This window comes from Protopterus annectens, chromosome 1.part2 (assembly GCF_019279795.1).
Source record: "Protopterus annectens isolate FY-2018-M chromosome 1.part2, PAN1.0, whole genome shotgun sequence".
Taxonomy (NCBI): Eukaryota; Metazoa; Chordata; order Ceratodontiformes; family Protopteridae; genus Protopterus; species Protopterus annectens.
The window spans coordinates 1,021,067,731-1,021,088,000 of NC_056727.1; the positions used below are offsets into that span (position 1 = coordinate 1,021,067,731).

The 20,270-nt window shown below is 37.9% G+C and overlaps 1 protein-coding gene across 1 annotated transcript in view; it reads right to left on the reverse strand.

The window, feature by feature from the left end:
- Positions 1 to 20,270, reverse strand: part of LOC122792225 (CUB and sushi domain-containing protein 1-like) — a 3,080,606-nt gene that overhangs the window by 2,012,362 nt on the left and 1,047,974 nt on the right. The window contains exon 17 of the mRNA XM_044059969.1: positions 11,647 to 11,816. Within this exon, the coding sequence (XP_043915904.1) occupies positions 11,647 to 11,816 (170 nt within the window). The remainder of the gene's footprint in view (positions 1 to 11,646; positions 11,817 to 20,270) is intronic.

Genomic DNA, 20,270 nt, shown 5'->3' on the forward strand with positions numbered 1-20,270 from the left:
CTTAAGGCCAAACACAATGCCAGACACACAAGTCATTGGTGACTCCATAGTCAGACACACTGACATCCCGCTCACCAGACTGAGTAAGGAGAGAGTTACAGTAAGCTGCCTGTCGGGCGATAGAATCCGCCACATAATGCAAGCACTCGGGTCTCTCAACAGCAAGTACAAATACGACTCAGTCATTGTCCACGCTGGTGTAAACGACCTGAGACGTACCTCCTTGGACTACATGAAAAGAGACATTGAGGAGCTCTCTGATTATGTAGCCCAGGCAGGTATGACCCTGACCTTGAGCAGTATCCTACCTTCACCAAGAATGATGCCACAATACAGAGATAAGATGATCAGCTTTAACAATTGTCTTAAACTCTGGTGTCATTCAAAGGGGATCCAATGTCTGTCTGCCTGGGATGACATGCTGGACAAGCCACGCTGCTTCGCAAGGGACGGCTTGCACCTGTCACCCCTGGGAATCCGGATATTGGCAAAGGCTCTTGCCACCCCATAGTGCCTTTTTAGGCAAGGCTCAAATTCTAAACCTACCACCCTAGAACACAAAAAGGAAAAACTAAGGGTAATGCTGCTCAATGCCAGAAGTCTAAATCTCAAAATGCACGCACTCGAGGCCCTTCTCAGTATGGAGAACATCGATGTCTGTGCTGTGACAGAAACCTGGTTCAAGGCTCCTGAGAGCACCCCAGCACTATCAGGTTTTACCTCATATCATGCTTTCCGGCCCCAAAATCCGGACAATAACAAGAAAGGAGGGGGGGTATCCATATTCATCAAGGACACCCACACCTCAAGACTGGTGGCAACGCACGATGCATCGGAGACCATCCAGGTGCAATTAACCATAGGCAAGACTGCTCTGCAAATTGTAGCATGTTACAGGCCACCCTCACAAACTCAGGAACCTCACATGGCCTTCCTGAAAACACTGGAGGGGATAAATGTATCACCAAACACCATCATACTAGGTGACTTCAATTACCCTAATATAGACTGGGAACACTACTCAAGCCCAAACACCCTAGCCCAAAAGTTCCTGGAATTCATAAACTCAAATGCCATGGAACAACTAGTCACCATCCCCACAAGAGGAGAAAACATACTTGATCTCATCATCACGAACATGGGAGCACAATGTTCAACACCGGAAGTATACCCCTCACTGGTGAGATCAGATCACAAACTAAGCTCGCTGGAGGTCCTCATCCCACCCCCACCTGAAATAAAAAAGACCACAGTAAAGAACTTCTCGAAAGCCGACTTCACACTTCTAAAGACTAGTGTGGTCTCCTTTATGGCCCCCGAGACGGCAGAAAACAGTACTCAAGCCGCTGAATCACTTACAAATGCCTTCTACCAGCATGGATAAGGCAATCCCAAGCAAAACAAAGACTCTTTGTACCAAAGGCAAGCGTCCAGTCTGGTGGACCCCAGCCATAAACAAACTCTACAACAAAAGGAGGAAGCTACTACAAGATAGAGCAAAATCCTTAAAAGGTAAGACACCTTTGATCACTATAAGTAAAAAACTAAGAGCTCTCATAAAATCATCCAAAGCAAATTTTGAGAGAAAAATAGCTAAAGACTCAAAAGACAATCATAAGGCCTTCTTTAGCTATGTTAGAAACCTGGGAGGAAACTCCCAGATATGCTCAGAACTAGTTCAAAATGATGTGAAGATTACTGATCCTACAGACATTGCCAACATACTGGCTGACAGGTTCAGTGCAAACTCCCCCCCCCTCACCCCCAAAAGGAGAGATATCTATACCAAACGATTGCAGCCCCCCAAACATCTCTAACGCCCAAGTGAGAACTGCTCTCTCCAAAGCAAAAAACACAGCATCCATGGGACCTGATGGTGTCCCCGGCTGTGTGCTCCACGAACTCAACGAGGAATTAAACCCACAGCTAGGACAGCTGTTTAATCACAGTCTCACCTCTGGATACGTACCCAGGGAATGGCGCACTGCAACTGTGGTCCCACTTCACAAAGGCGGTGCCTCCACCCACCCTGGAAATTACCGGCCCATTAGCTTGACAAGCCTTATCTGCAAAGCCATGGAGAGGATCATAATGGAACTCATAAATAAAGACATAGGGAATTTGCAGACTTTGGATCCAACCCAGTTTGGCTTTGTCAAAGGCAGATCATGCCTTTTAAACTTGGTTGACTTTTTCAAAACAGTCACCAAAGTCATTGATGAGGGAAAGGCAGTCCATACAGCCTACCTCGATCTGGCGAAGGCCTTCGATACAATACCCCACTCGGGTATCATTGAAAAACTCATCAGCTTAAATGTTAACCCATACATCACAAGATGGGTTGCAAACTGGCTGAGTGACAGAACCCACAGGGTCAGAGTTGCTGGCGCCATGTCAGACTCAAAGCCTGTCACAAGTGGTGTCCCACAGGGCTCAGTCCTGGGCCCACTCTTGTTTGGCATCTACTTTTCGGAAGTACAAGCAAACACAGGAGGGTTATGGCTGACAAAGTTTGCAGATGACTGCAAACTGGGCCATAGTCGAAAACACATCTGACACAGATATCCTTCAGAAGGGTCTCACAGATACGGATAACTGGTGCCAGAGCCATGGCCTAAAGTTAAATGCCAAAAAATGCATAGTCATACCCTTCGGGAAAAACAAGGTTACCCCTAGCTACCATATAGGTGGCAATCCACTGAGCACAGAAGAAGTTATCAGGGACCTGGGGACCCAGGTTGACAGTAGCCTGTCATTCGACACCCATGTAGCTAAAGTAATTAGGAAGACCTTCTACATTGCCCACCTTATCATGAAGGGATTCACATCTAGATCAAGGGAGGTCATAGTCTCCCTTTACTCATCACTCATCAGACCAATGATTGAGTACAATGCCCCATTCGGAATGTATCTGACCCGACACTTGCAGCAGCTGGAGAGGCCACAAAAGTTCCTCACCAAAAGGATAAAGGGTCTCAAAAATCTGTCCTATGCTGCCCGATTGAAAGAACCCCAGCTCTATTCAGTCGCTTACCGCTTGCTCAGAGGTGACCTTTGCCTGACATACAAGGCCATGTCAAACCCAGATTTGATGAATATGCTTCACCTCAAAAAATCTAGATCCGTCAGAGCCACAAGGGCAGGAGACTTAAACCTCGACACGGCTATTAATAGGACGTGCTGGAGGGATAGATTCATCACCCAAAGACTCCCTATGCTGTGGAACAAAATCCCGGTATATGTGAGGCAGAGCACCTCGCTGGCCTTGTTCAAGAGAAATCTTGACCAATGGATGGGAGATCGCAGATATACCCCTGGGATTACCTCAGTGTCACTGCTCGACAGAGGCACAGCAAAATAATGGGTATAGTTCCCCATACTAAAGGGGTGGAGTAAGCCACAAAACTATGGGCTAGGCTTGTAAATGCCCTCGGGCAGATAGCCTAGTATGAACCTATGAACCTATGAACCTATTCAAGACTGAAATAGGTCTATAAGAGGCAAGAGATTTATTATTGTTCCCTTCCCTTGGCAATACATTTATTTTATTAACCTATCCCCCCCTAACATCCATACCTCATCTGTGATGCCATCTGATCCAAGCATCTTTCCTGTTGCTTGTCCCATCAAGCTAATTTTAATTTCCCTCATAATTTTCTTTGAATCTAGAGTCTGACACAGTTATGTCAATTGTATATCCTATTTTTCTGTAGTCCCACAGTTCTCACCATCATATAATTTCTATAGGGTTCCTAAATTTAGTAATTAGTCTCTGTGCTATTTCTATGTCACACTGTCCTGGCCAATATTTTTTGTGCTGCCAGATTTCTATAAAAAAAGTTTAGTTTCAAAGAAGCTACCTTTTATTCCTATATCCAGTTTAAGTCTGCCATGATCTTTTCTTTATCCTCCTGATATCTCCCTAATTCTCCTTCAGTGAGCCCTCTTAACTGCCTTGAAAAAACTATATTTTTTGATATATAAATTCCTACTACAGTAGATAGTCGATTATCCAAACTAATTAGGACCTAGGGCAGTTCGGATAATCAGACTTTTCGGATAATCGAACATATAATTGAACCAGATGAACTTCTAAAATCTTGTTTTTTTCTGCACAGAGGAATATACTTTTCAACCACTCAGTGATTCTAGTGGACAATAAAAAAATATGTTTCACACAAGAGCTGGCTACAAGCTCAGAAAACATGCTCAATTGAATACTTATGTTTACATATTCAGACTTTACGATTTTTCCTACCTGAAAACTTTGGAAGGCTGGTTCTGATATTGACACTTCAGATAATCAATGATCGGATAATCGACTCTCTACTGTATTCTCCCACATCTCCTCCTTAAACATTTTCAGCCTCAGGATCACGTTAAACTTTTTCTGTTTTATAATTATATTGCTATTTTATACATTTCCTAAAATGTTTCCTTTTATCAGGTAAGTACAACATTTCCTGTGCCTGTCTTGGAATCTAATTTTGGGTGTATCTCTAAGTTTCTTACTTGGCCTATGGGCTCACTAGTTTGCTATATCCTATCTTGCCAATTCATATTAAGGGATACAGGATCAAACTTCGTATATTGGGATATAGTTTGTACTCCTGTCCCCATGTCTTTAATTCCAAATGCTTTGGAATACTTTTCACGATTTCCCCTCTACAGTTGCACACACTCTTCAGTCCACCTCATGCATCTTTTAAGTCACCAACATTCCAGTCCCCCTCACATAATATTGATCCCGTCTGTTAACGTATCCTTCCATTAAAACCTTTTTTAACTGGTAAAACTTTGTGTATATGTGTGTGGGGGGTACATATTCCAAAGCCAAAGAAACTTTATTATGGTAGACCTTCCCCCTTGTCCACCACAAAGCATACAGCTGGCCACCTCTGGCCACCAGTTTCACATTTTTATGCTGCTCTGTAATCCCAGAAAAATGTAATTCCTAGGCAGATAAATGTGTTTCCTGTAACAATCGTGTTACAGAGTAAGGATGTTAATATTCTTCTTTTATTTTGATCTTCCATTACCATTTACATTCCATGAAATTACAGACAAAAACATTTAAGCAATCAATTAAGAAAACCATCTAGAGTCACTCTGTTTCTGTTATTAAACTAAGCTTTAGTGTATAGATCACACTTCATCTTAGTGTATAGATCACACTTCATCTCTGAACTGCTATGCATGGTATTTTTTGGCGGCTATGCCTATCCTGCACTCTACCCTCCCCTCCCTCTTTGGGGCTGATCCAAAAACTTATAACACTTTTACAGACACCATATCTTCCTTACTTCAATCCTCATTTAGGGCAAACAATCTTAAAAATTTGTTTTCCAAAATTTCTGACTTTCTAAAATGTAGAGAATGCCACTCATATATTGTATTATTTTCTAGCGCCATGACATTTAGCATAATATTTCTGTCCTGCAAACCAATTATATGACAATTTACAACAAGTAGTCCTCCATACCTCCCTACTTCAAATCTTTAGTCAAAGCCTCCTTTGATTTTACAAACAATGTAGTCACTCATTATTTATTTATTCCAATAATTGTGCTCTAATCTTTCAAATTCTTCACCCTCTGCATTTTAAGTTTAGTTAAATATCCCCAACAGGAAGGTGCAAATGTAAACATATACTTACAGTGACAAACTCTAAAATCAATACATCCTCCTAGTTTTGTAACATAATGAACAATTCCTCCGAAGAACATAATCATCTTATTTCACTGTTACAAGGCTTACCTTTGCCCCTACAGAGGGTTATCTCTTCCTCTTCCCAAACATAAACACAAGTAAAACACTAAAGACCAGATTCCAAAAGACTTGCTCTCAGTGTAAGTGACTTATTCTGTTGGAAGTCTGCCCTGATTCTGAAACACTTGTTCTTGGTGTAAACACAAGTAAAACACTAAGGGCCTGATTCCAAAAGACCTGAGACCAAGTTTTGGAGGAAGTGACTTACTATGAGAGGACTGGCTCTACACCCCGGCTTTAGAGTTTAATAGAGAAAATTTACATATTACTTCTGCCCAGCACCGATACTGAATTAGATAATCATTGTCCGTAGGCAGAACCTTGCATTTATTTGCCAGTCAAGTTTATTACATCACTGACCTCCTTCAATTTCCTCCATCTTTTCCAATAATTTCAGTGGCACTGATTCATCCTGCATTGCCCTTGTCAAGTTCTCATGGCTATACTTCCTCCCCTCATCCAGGTTTTTTTCTTGGAAAGGGGAATGGGCTTAATACAGCTTGTGCATTGAGACTTCCCCTGCTCTCACTGTTCACTGGTAGAGTATCTCCTTGCTCTAAGCCCAGTTGATTGACTCGCTGCTACTTGATTGGTAAATTGTATATTTCATCCAGCATCTGCTCGGTACACAAAAGGACTTTGTGGCATTTGTACTAAATACCCTTAAGGTAACCAAGTAAAGTAATTCAAACTTGAGGCTACCTTCACAGCATTCACAGCTGAAAAAAGATAATTCTGAGTTCTAGTAAGGGTAGAGAAATCAGTTTTCACAAAAAAAAAAGCTTGCGAAACATATTGAGATCTTGCCTATCTTTCATAATTGTGCCAATACAGCATCCACTAACTGGCATTTCTAAGACAATGATGACAGGTCAAGGAGTTCTCTTCCTTGCCACTGTAGCAAAATAGTCCCTTTGCACCTTATCAAGGAGTTCCCCTGACTGAGGAATCCTATTCTACTCGCTGTTTTGTAGTTGCATGAAGACAATGCAGGTGGTGTCTTTCAACTTTTCTGGAATTACATTAAGTGCAAATTTTTTGTTCTGCATGATGCCTCAAGGGTCAGCTCTTCCTGAGTGGCTATGGTCTTTGTCATCTGCACTTTAAACTTCATTTAAGCCCTTTGAAGCCCCACAATGTCATTGGAATGCATACTGTGGGCTTCTTCAATGGAGTTCAGACTAATTTGAAAGTTTTTTAAGAACTATGAGCAATTTTTAAATAATTCAAAATCATCTGTGTTTACTCTTATTAATTAATGTCTTGTCTCCTTCCTTTCACTGCGCCTCATTATTCTGCCTCTCATCAAAGCCTCTTCTAATTAAACTTAAATGCAAACTGCCATCTTATAACATGAAAACATGTGGACCTTTCTACCTTTCCAGCAACAGAAGTGCTGAGGATCCTTACCTCTGATAAAGCAGATATGGATATTTTTTAACTGTTGCATTTTTCTTTAGGGAAGAAATGTGGTTAAACAGTGACGCAAATCTTAGGTCATAAAAACTCTTTGAACTTACTTGTCTGTTTTACTTTTTTAATGTTAGATACATGTTCCTAACATTTGTATGCCAGTCTGCTAATCCAGTGACAAAGAAAGGTATACAGTATCCAGCTAATTCCAGGTACAAACAAGCACCAAGAACTGCTCTGCCTAAATTAAATGTTGATACATAATATCATTAATGCTATCCATTCATCTGCATTGTGGGTCCAAAGGATTCTGTTGCCTGCACAAACTTTGATGCTATATCCCTTCTTACTAAAACTATCATTTGGCATACAAAATATATATATATATATATATATATATATATATATATATATATATATATAGTAAGAACGGAGCAAAAGCGGAAATGTAAGATACAATGATGTTTTATTCTTCAAGACAAGAACAGATAAGCACACTTTCGCTTATAGCTTCGTTGGATCCATAAATAAAAATCATTCACTCACAACATTTTATACACAAATTTAAAAAATAAATAACCAATCAGAATTCTACATCAATTAATGCCTTAAAGGTGCAACGTGTATCAGTGACATACACTAGTTGATTCATTCTCTAAATAGTACATAAATATGTAAATATTCAGAGCATATATAGAAGTCACAATAAAAGATGTAAAAACAGAAGAAATACATGTGCTAAGTATATGCATTTACACATGTAATTATCCTTCTAAAGATAATAACATAATCTAAGAACCAGTACACAAAATCGACATAGTACATGTACCATAACAGATATGTTCATGATATGAAGAATATGAAAGTATAAATATATACATAAAAAATATATATAAGAGAGTACATAAAAAATATAGATATATATATATAAAACAAATAAATCATATAGTGAAAAGATAAATAAAATAAAATATGTCAAGAATATATCAAGAAAGATATATAAATATGTGTCCATAATTATATACCTACATATATCTAATATTATCTAACATTACGACGTTTTCTCAATGAGGGTTTTATGGATGCCCTTTCATTAAGTCCTGCTCTTCTATCAGCCCTTAACATAATGATCCACTTATTCTCCCTAGACTCAGTATGGTTCCTGATGCCCCCTTCTCGTATACTTGGTGGAATAACTTCTAAAGCTCGAAATCAAAAAGTATGACTTTCATCATTTTGCATGGAATGCTTGGCTAGGGCATTATGCGCCAGATACTTCCTAATGTGTTAGATGTGCTCACGTATTCTATCCCTGAAGGGTCTGTTGGTTTTACCAACATAAAATGAAGAACATCTCTGGCATACAGCTAGATAGACAAGATGAGATGTCATACAGTCAGCAATGGCTGAGGTTCTAAATTCTCTATGCAGGTTAGGATGGAAAAAGCTCTTACTCTGATCTATGTATATGCAAAAATTACAATGCCCACAGGGTTTTGTATGGCCATCATCAGAGGGTACATATCTGTCCCTGGGATAACAAAGCATCCTCTTGAGGTTCTTTTTATTACGGTATAAAAAATGTGGATGTTCACCTACTATCTTACTTATTTCTCCATCTACTTGTAAGATGGACCAGTTCTTATGAATAATGTTATGTAATTCTATTCTATCACTGGTATAGAAGAAGGGAATCTTCACAATGGGGTTACCATAAATATGCTCCTCTCTATTTAGATTCAGTCTCGGTCCAAAATATGGTGCAGCTACTCCATCTCTACAGCCTGCTGCTTCTGTTAGGTGCTCATCTATCTCATATCTGTTATATCCCCTACCCATCAATTTCTGTCTTAGACTATCCAATTCCTCCAAGAATCCATCATTGGAGGGGTTTAGCCTGGAGGCTCTCATCCCTTGACCCTTGATGATATTTCTAAATATATGGGGAGGATGCATGCTAGATCTCATTAATAGACTATTCCGATAGCATGACTTACGGTACACACCAGTATTAAATAATCCATTAGGTAGCCTTGCTATATACAAGTCAAGATAGTCTATTCTCGAGGAAGAGCTCTTCATAGTAAATTTGAGGTAGTCTGTTAGCTTATTCATTTTTCCAAAGAGAGTGTCTAACTCATCATCTCTCCCTTTCCATAAGATGAAAAGGTCATCGACGAAACGTCGATAGAAGACTACATGTGCCTTAAATTCCTCAAGCATAAATAGGGTAGTCTCTTCCCACTGCGCCAAAAACATGTTGGCATAGGTGTTGGCACATGGGGTCCCCATGGCAACACCATCCTGCTGCCTATAGATAGTATCATGAAAGATAAATAAATTATTTTCTAAAACTAGTTCTAGGAAGTGTGTTAGTAAATCTATCTGTATTAAGGTAAAGTCACTATTCTCATGCAAATAGTCTGCAATATATTGAATGCCTATATGATTGGGAATGATGGTAAAGAGTGACTGTATGTCCAACGTTACCAGAATAAATTCATCCATATTGGTAGCATCTTTGAGACAGTCGTAAAGGTCTAAAAGAAAAGTTTTAGTATTCTTCAGAACATGTTTGCTCTTAGCTAATATAGGATGTAGGTATTTCTCAACATAGACCGAAAGATGTTCGGTCACCCATCCACCCCCAGCAACAATGGGTCTCATCGGTGGTTCACCCATGTTTTTATGGATTTTGGGGAGGCCTTGAATCTGTGGTATCTTTAAAACCCTTTCTTTACATTTCTTAAGTCTATCTTAACATTTTTGCAAAAGATCTTGAAAGAGATTGTAGCTTTAACCTGTACTTTACTATTATCTATTCTGTAAGACACCTGGGCTTTTTCTTCCATAATCCTGTCTGTTGTAACATGCTCCCATCTATAGCATCCCACATGGAAAACAACTATTTCTTCCTCTGTCAAAGTTTCTAGCTGGCTGTAGGATAATTCTTTGGTCAGTTGTTCAACTGTAAAGTCAGTGATGCTGTGTCAGAAAAACATTGCGGACATACTGCACTCATACTGATCACAATATTCTGGTGAATAAGGAAAAGTGATAAAGCAAATGATATAGCTTTAGCATCAGAAGGGACTCTATATACTCTGCTGTTAAGTCTGCAAACAGCCTATGTTCATAGACAGGAAAACAAAGGCCTAATTGAGTAAGAAAGCTAACAGTCACTTGGCCTGTACAGCTATATTTAAAATCCTTCAATACATTCACTGAGTACCTATATCTACAACACATTTGAGACAGTAAATTATGATAATGACAGCATCTCAGCAACATCGACTGTACTGTACAACCTATACATGAATGTGCCCTCTAAAAAAATAAGCCAGTGCTACATACTGAAAGCTTTTTCTATGTTAAAAGGAGGGTACACAACCCAAGGACATGCTGTTACTAGTGGCATAAGGGGCAAAACCAAATGCAAGGAGTATCTTGCCATATTTGGTAGGTCAGAACAGAATTTAATACTTTAGAACACAACCACCACCAAAATCCTGAGACTTCTCTGATACAACAGTAACATCACAAAGGATGTGCAGAGTTCTGTCACTTCATCAATACACCTGCAGAGACATACACATGTTCTGCACACTCTTCTATAGTCATTGAATCATGTCAGAGATCCAGTTCCCAGTGCATACCAGTCCTCCACCTGATTTGCTTAGGTTAGCTTCCTCTGTACATCAGTACTGCAACAATTCATCATTGCTCAAGCCAGTTCCCAATGCACACCAGCACTGTACCTGCTCAACTTTGCGTTAAGTTAGGTCCACGTGCACATCAGCACTGCTGTTCAAATTTGGTTAGGTCAGTTCCCAATGCACTCCAGCACTGCACCTATTCAACTTTGCTTAAGTCAGGCCCAAGTGCACATCAGCACCGCTGTTCAAATTTGGTTAAGCCAGTTCCCAACACACACCAGCTTTGTACTGGTTCTTGTTTATTTAAGCAAATGCACATATTTTCATATTCCTGCTACAGTGGCTAATTCTAGAGCTGAGTGTGCAACATTACCAAAGAGAAGTGATACAGTAAGAGATATACAACCTGCTAAAAAGCACTATGACTTTAGAAGAGCTGAATAATAATAGTAACTAAAAACTATTGCAATATTCTGCAGAAAAGAGCTAGATATAATGTTTAGCACATTTCAAACTTTGCAATAAAATGTTGCTCAGTACTGATATCCTTGTCTTTGTTTTTCACTCTGCTGATTTGCATCTAGCAGCAATATAGAAACAAAGCATTAAAAAACTGAAAAGTGTATGCAACAGTAGAGCATAACTGCTATAAAGTTTATATCATTTGACATTGTATAGTGATGTCTAGTTTGAAAGATCAGACTAGATGGAGTATGCTGTTTAGTATGTTGTTACATAAATGCCATACACCTGAATTTAAAATGACTACTTTTTATTATTATCATAGTTTACAACACACAAATACAACCTTAAGGATATCTCCGTCTTGCAGCTGGAAAACTTTGGCCTTCAGTTGAATTCCTTTGCCAGTTTGTGTCTGGATGGAATAGATGCATTCATGGTTATTGTTGTAGTTTTGGGGGTAGTTTGGTGACAGAAGGGTTCCCTGAGTTCCACTTACTGATGAGCCACATTCAGCTAGTAAAAAAGGGAAAAAAACAGCATTTTAGTAACTACAACATGCCTGGATGGCAAGCCAAGTCTCCAGCACAGACAGAAGGATATTGTGATGTATAATGCTGTTGCATAATACACTGCAATGACAATAACATTTTAAATGAGTAATAATTTAAGATTTTGATATCAGAATAAACATACAGAGTATAACCTAAAACTGTTGTTCTGATTCAGCTGCATAGTGAACGTCACTATGCGGTAAAAGTGACTGGACAAAGGATGCATAGTGAACATCACTATGCGGTAAAAGTGACTGGACCAAGGATGCATAGTGAACGTCACTATGCGGTAAACGTGACTGGACAAAGGAGCCTACTTTTTATTTTAGGAGGTGCTGTGTGGTATAAGTGTTTCATAAACTGACCCTTATTGCTAAACATTCTAGAATTTCTGTGAAAAAGAATTGCACTAGAACAAAATCACAACAACTAATGTTGTATTCTGATACTAAAGGCAGGTAGTGGTTTCCCTGATCAGAGTGGAGTCATTAAGGTGTTATGCATATCATGTGATGAGACAACGTGAGAAAATAACTTGATGAGATAAATTAAATATTTTTTATTCATGGCTGTGATGGACATAGTCTTATGTGTGATATTGCTCACTGTTCATTTCATCTGTTGTTGTCAGTTGTCATCTGTCCTGAAGTATCTCATCTCCATCATTAGTGCAAAGCCTTTTCTTTCAGAGATGGCCCAATGCATGAAATGAAAGTTTGGTTCTGTCCGCCTGCCTTCAAGCAGGCTTCAGCAGGCCTGAGATGCTTGCAGATGGTATTTTATGATAACACAGGTAAATACAGTTCTTGAACCCCACCCTTACCTTTTTCACCACACACTGAACTGCTGTGGTGCATTTGTGAACATGAATACAATTTCAGAATGTGTATTCTTGTTGACACACTGACCACCAGTATAACCAGTATACTTCTGCTCATCCTGGTCATTTTACATTCAGATAACCAAAATTATAACACAGAGGCATCACATCTGTTTTAGGAGGTATAAAAAGCAATGTCCTAATATAAAATTATATTACAAATTATTCAAACCTTATTCGTAATACAATTCATTTTGTTTATACCTTAATTTCCCAAAGCCATGCTGCTACAGTACTGTATATACATGGCACACTGCTGCAGATGTAAAGACATACACAATGCATCATTTCACAGTTACAGCAGTGTCTTATTCCCAGATAAGGTGCAAGTCTAAAAGATCATTATAGCCACCTATCAAAATGTGGACTCTTTCAGAACTCCTTCATATGGTCACTGCTAGAATCTGCAGTAGTAACATGAAGTAATGGGTGATGATGCTTAGAGACACCCAAGCTGGGAAGGTCGATATGGGATTTAAGTGTCCAAATGTTTTTATAACGCACAACAAAAAATAATCAGTTATTGAGTAAACAGAACCAGATTGCTCTGGGAAACTAACTTGAATTATTTCCTATTCCTGATGTATTAGTACATCTGGAAACATTACTTACAATGACTATCCCAATGATTATAAAAGAAAACCAAGCACTGATTCCCAAGCGAAGAACAGGTATTCCACTGAGTTTATTATCGGACTGACATGAACAAAATAAAACAATAAAACCATAAAATATGAAACCATTCAACGTAAAGCGCTTTTTGTCCGGATCTTATCCGAACTTCTTCAGACAAACAGTTCCATCCTAAAACCCGAAATTCATATAGTTAAACACACAAAGCAAAGAAATCTGTGGTGAAAGGCCAGCTCGTACGAGCGGCCAGGATGATAACCTTGAACGATGATTTCAAACAGGAATGTAATCTACTTTGCAGGATGTTTTGTCACAGAGGGTACCCCGGTCAATTCTTAAGGGACATATTTCAAGAGGTAAAAACAAAGAGGAGAAATGGGATATATATACCCATTTTACATAGAAATTCAACAATTGATTTAACAAGAGGAATAGACAACTCAACTAATAGTGCCCATGAACAGAGAGAACTTAGCCTAAGGGAAGAAGAGAACATTATTATAGATGGTTCGAAGGCGAATGAAAACTTCTCCCTAGCATTCACATTTACTTACTGCCCAGAGGCCCTAGACATCCAGAAAGTAGTGAGAAAATACTGGTTTTGTCTATCACTGGATAAGGATGTTTCTAGTAAGATAGACCAATTCCCAATCATTACCTTTAGGAAGGGATCCAACATGAAAAACCTTTTAGAAACAAAATGTAAAGTGAAGAAAAATAATTCAGGCACACATAAATGTGGTGCATGTAAATATTGTCCTTTTATTGACACTTCTAACACTTTTACTGTTAGAAAAGAAACATTTGCAATTTGGGACATATATAACTGTAACACGAGGTTGATAGTCTATTTAGCCCAATGCCAACAATGTTCGTCATTCTATATAGGGAAGACGGACCGTCGTTTGAGAGACAGAATATACGAGCATTTATACGCAATTAGTAAGAAGAAATGTGAAAATGCCTTAGCTAGACACTGTGAGCAGAACATTGGACATAAATTCAAATTTATAGTTATTTGTCAAATAAATAACAACAATACAGGAGGTAAATTTTTTAATGACAACTATATGAAGCTATTGCTTGAGAAAAGGGAAGTTAGTTGGCAATTGCACTTACGAGCATGTATGGATCCAGGTCTCAATGAAACATGCTCCACAGCGTGTATTTTAAAACTAAGAAGCCTTTGGAGGTAGGTCACCCTAAAGTGACCCTGTAAAACTTAAATTTTAAGTAGGTTCCCCAAGGGTAGGGAACGTGGTTTACACACGATATGTATCTAGATTTATAAACAAAATTTAGTAACTTAACATCACTACAATATGTAACATCAATATCGTGAGTATGAATAACTTACAGGGTGTCTATTGAGTATGTTAAAACAGTTAATATAACAGAATTGAGTTTGGGTGAACAGAACACCTCATAAGATCGTTATGTATTAATTTAATTTGACTTAATTTAACATTATTTAGTGGTCGGGTAGATACGTATAGATCATAGGATTATATGCAACATGAACGTTAACGACCTGGCATTATAGGTTCATATATATTATCTACTAGGACTATAGGTATTGGTATTACCATTCATTAAGTAAATAGTTTGGAAACCAGACTTACTTTTGTTCGGGGGGCTATTTAAGTGTCTGTTATATGAGATAATAATCCCTACGCATACAAGTGTAATAACACTTTGAGGAAGGAAGTCCCAAATAACGTTCTATAATTACTACTGGAATAAACCAAAATATATGAGGTGCTAAGGGACAGTAAAAGTACATAACAACCTTGTTAACACTTTAAATTGATAAGATGATTAATTGAACCTAACCTAAAGGGGTTATAGTAGTGTTTACAACTTGTTAGAATGTTTGTATTTTAAACAGATTCTTGTTACAATGGTTGTACTAATTTTTTAAGACGTGCGAACATTTCCATTTATAGGTGACCTGTAAGAAGGAAGGTATAAGTGTTTGATTACACAATGAATATGTTATATAGTATCTGGTAATTACAGTATAACATCCGACTTTAACAGAGATTGTCACTTTAACAACTAGTTAAGTATGGAGCTGGGTTTGATTGGTCAGTGCTTTGTGTGTTTAACTATTTGAATTTCGGGTTTTAGGATGGAACTGTTTGTCTGAAGAAGTCCGGATAAGATCCAGACGAAAAGCGCTTTACGTTGAATGGTTTCATATTTTATGGTTTTATTGTTTTATTTTGTTCGTGTCAGTCCGATAATAAACTCAGTGGAATACCTGTTCTTCGCTTGGGAATCAGTGCTTGGTTTTCTTTTATAACTGGTGGAAATTCATTCATTGGTGTTACTATCCCAATGATATTATTACTTCATTGTGTTACATCACAATATACGTACAAATTCCTAGCTTATCACACTGGGTCATTTTAGATGAGCTGACTGATGTAATAGTAAATGAATTCAGTCCTCTATGGCTTTGGGCAACATACCACCAAATATTTCTTTCTCACCTCTGTGAAGAATTTTTGGTGTCTAGAAGCATAAAACACTGGCTACTGAGTTCTCAACCTTCCTGGAAAAATAAAGGTAGTTTAAAAAGGCAAAGCAAAAAGGCATATGAATAAGAACTCAACCCTCTCCTCTTATTACCCACAAACAACTGATTACCTTATTATTAATTCAGTAATATCCACAGCAAACAAGAACATGTATATTTTCTGAGTACATGGGAAGGCTAATTTACATCTGCATAACTAGTCTGGTTAAAAAGAATTACATCTTTTTGACTTAATGACATCCTTTTGTTTTTTTCTAAAAAAAAATAACTACAAAAAGTTGTCCTAGGAGCATTGGCTGATAAGCGTAACTGTGCACACAGGTGCAAATGATATAAACGATGCGTTTCATTAGGATCAGATTATTATCTTTATTTAGAGAATGGGCTTACTGTACATCAGTACCCTGATTGGAGAACAAGCGTTCTCCAGCAGGGTATTAATGTACAAGTAATGTCTGCTGAAAAATGAGCCCGCCACTTCACAGCAGCATATCAGGTCGCCATGGAGCTCGGAATGAAAAAAGAAAATGGCTGCCATTATTTTACACTCACTAAACAGTGCTTCTGCTGTTTAGTGAGTGTAAAATGTATTAAAAAGAAAAGGAAAACTGAAAATGAAAGTGTGTCTATGGGTGTGTTTATGTCTGTGTGTGCGAGTGTATGTGTGCATGTCAGTAAAGGTGGGAAGGCATGAGTCGTTATTTTACACTTGCTAAGCAGCGCTTCTGCTGTTTAGCAAGTGTAAAACAAAAAAAGAAAATAATTAAAATAAAGAGTGTGTGTAAGAGTGTATGCGTGTATGAGAGTAAGAGAGACAGAAAGCAATCACTCCAGTGAAACAGAAAAGTGTAGGTACATTGTGTGTTTATGTTTCTCTTTGCATGTGAGTGAATGCATGCAAGAAAGCTGAGAGACACTGTGTGTGTGTGTGTGTGTGTGTGTGTGTGTGTGTGTGTGTGTGTGTGTGTGTGTGTGTGTGAGTGAGTGAGTGAGTGAGTGTGTGTGTGTGTGTGTGTGTGTGTGTGTGTGTGTGTGTGTGTGTGTGTGTGTGTGTGTGTGTGTGTGTGTGTGTTCATGTGTGGCATGGCCCACTGCACCTACCTCTTAACCTCTTAGAGTAAAAAATCTGGACGAAACCATGAAAAAAGTGGTACAAATAGGAAAAATATTTAAATATTGCTCTTAAAAACTTAAAGTTTATAGAAATAACAGGTTTTGCATTAGCATGAATTTTCTGAAGGGTATGAAGTATAAAACTGAAATGTCTGTCATTATTATTTAACTTCAATCTTTAATGATTTGCCAGTAATTTGACAGAAAGCCACAATTTTATGAAAAACGGACCAAAAATATATTACAAAAATCTGGACATTCTGGGAAAATCCATACAATTGAGAGGTACTGTGTGTATGCGTGTGTGTGCATGCATGCGTGTGTGTGTGTGTGTGTGTGTGTGTGTGTGTGTGTGTGTGTGTGTGTGTGTGTGTGTGTGTGTGTGTGTGTGTGTGTGTGTGTGTGAGATATAGAGATAGAGAGAGTGTAAGTGAAGTGTGAAAGTGATCGAACAATCCCTGGTAGAGTATGTGAGACAGAGTGAAGAGAAAATGATCCTTGGCAGCAGTGGCAGCATTTTTATGTACCTCTACACCTTTCAGACATACCTGTCAACCTCTTAGATCAGAAATGTGGACAAAGCCTGACATAACTGGGGGGGGGGGGATGCTAAGAAATAGGAACACATTTGAAATAGTGCTCTTATAAACTTTGAAAGTTGCTAGAACAGGATTTCTGTTGGTTTTTTATTTATTTATTTTATTTTTACTTTATATCTGTTGACCAGGATAGTCCGACTGGATACATGTCCATTTTCAGCAGAAGCCCAGGGAGAAAAGGTCCAAAGGAAGTAATACAGGCAAAACTAACATAGTACACAATTACAAGCAATTTAAACACACTCTAATAGCCACACGGAGTGTAGGTTATATAATCTAACATGACTATCATCTGGTTAACTAAATTACAATACAATAGATTTAAATTAACAATATAATACTGGTACACCAGTGTTACCAAATATTTAGTCAGGCTTGGCGCAAGGGCATAGCCATCGAGTCTTGAAGTACTGCTTGAGAGCTTTCTTGAATTGAGATAGCTAAGATTGTTAGCAAGTATTTTCTAAAGGATATGAAATCTGAAGCTCAAATGCATGTCATTATCTGAAGGAAATAAAATTTTGAAACTCAAATGTATAGCATTATTGCAGTATTTATTAATTTCTGTCTCCAATGACTGGCAATAAACTAGACCTTTTAGGAGTAAGGGACCAAAAATATAAAGTTAATACATGGATTTTTTTAAGATGTTAAATTTTGGATGTAAAATGTTTCCTCCAACACCATAAACACATACTACAGCAAGTATGAAACATTAGGCAGAGGAACTATTTTACATCAAAAATAATTAAAAAAATAGTACTTAAAAATACGTAAGTAAGTAAAACACAACAACCTTACAGAGACCCCATTCTCCAAGTGCAATAACGCCCTCCAGGGTTTTTGTTAATGTGTAATTAATGCCCTTCCAGGGGTGTAGAGGCCCTCTGCCTGTGGCACCAGGCCTCACAACATCCCTGGGCAAGCATTAATTGCACATTAACACATACCCTGTCGGGCGTTATTGCTTGAGTATTTGACACTCTCTCCCTGCTTGAGATTGCAGCCTGCCTATGGAAAGTGAGATCATCCCCAAATGTTTGTACTATGATTTTTACTAAGGCACACCTAAAAAAATGCAGATGAGAATGAGCATAACTTCTCCATGTTTGGTTGTGATCCCATGTATTTTAATCACATTGTACCAAAACTTTCAAACTCTATTTCTATCTCATTTATGCCAAATGCCCTTGTGTAAGAAACTGTTCCATGATGAATGTAGCAGAACAGTAAAAACTAAAAAACTTATCTGACCAGTAAAAGGCTTAAGAACAAAGATCAATGAAGTAGTATTGAATACAGCTGGCAACAATCTTACTCCAATCATAATAAATGAATGTTAAGCTATTTCAGTAAACTCTACCACTGCACAAGGGAACATAACATTTACTAATGGAATAACAGTCTTCATAGAAACTATTCTGGGTTCAACACAAACATAATTAACATTTAAGTATAAAGTTCTAGTTGGAGACATTACAAGACAGCTACATTTAATCATCCTTGTTATTTGTCAACCAGATTAAATACATTTCAGCACTTAAGGTTTTTCAAGACTTAAAAGAGGGAGAAGTGCTTTGCCAGTGATGCTCTGTGGTGATTATATCAGCTCTTATGGTATAAAATTAAACAGCATAAAAGGTTCATATTATCAGGGATGGAACTCTATGGAGCTTCTACAGAGTAACTGCTTGGGCAGGTAGTACAAACACTAACCAGGAGACAGAACACGGTGATAATCTAATTGATAAAATCTATCTATCGATTCGTACTAAACTGTGGCCACTGTCAGTAATGTTTGATATCAGAAAAAACACTATTAATAGATAGATAAAATCATTCAGGGACTTTTCCACGACAGACTTTTGTCCTGCCTGGGACCACTGGATGCTCACTCTGGTTTGCTGTAATTCACAAAAAAAGATGTAGTGTGGCTCTGGTGTAATTTTATCACATATGTAACAGTATGCAACATTACCATTAGTATATGTTAATTAATTCACAAATGCACATAACAAAGGAAAAAGTAAAGGCACTTTAAAAGGGATAAACAAGTGGAACACACATTTAAAGTAACTATTACAAAAATGATTTATATTTTCAGTGGGTATGACAGGTCTCCAAGTACGCTAAATAAACAATCTAAATTCTCTCATTCATAATTAAGCTTTCTTTCATTTTTCTTTCAATGTATGTAGTTTCTTAAATATTTCATTAGCTAGGTTATCCATCCAGGTAGTGACTCATTTTCAATGTGTCCTAGGAGCATTGCCTGGTTAACTCACTTGCTTAAAGTCATACAGTAGACAAATGGATACTGACAGAATGAGTGCAATAACGCCTATAATGGCCCTTATTATTAGTTCATAGCTTTAATCTTCTATGAATAGTAAGCTAAGAATATTTTTTTCTTCATAAAGGAAGACACAACAGACTAATTTTCCATAACTAAAACACAAACCATTAAGATGCGTTACCCATCTATTAATCCTATTCAAAAAAATGTCATGTTTGAGAATGAATCCATAATTCCATAAGACCATCTCAGTCAGTTATTCAGTACTACCTTCATTTACCTTTGCAGCTAAATGAGCTATTACGTGCATAACTAATAACCTCCCCCCAGGCTTCTTAAAAATATTCTTGATT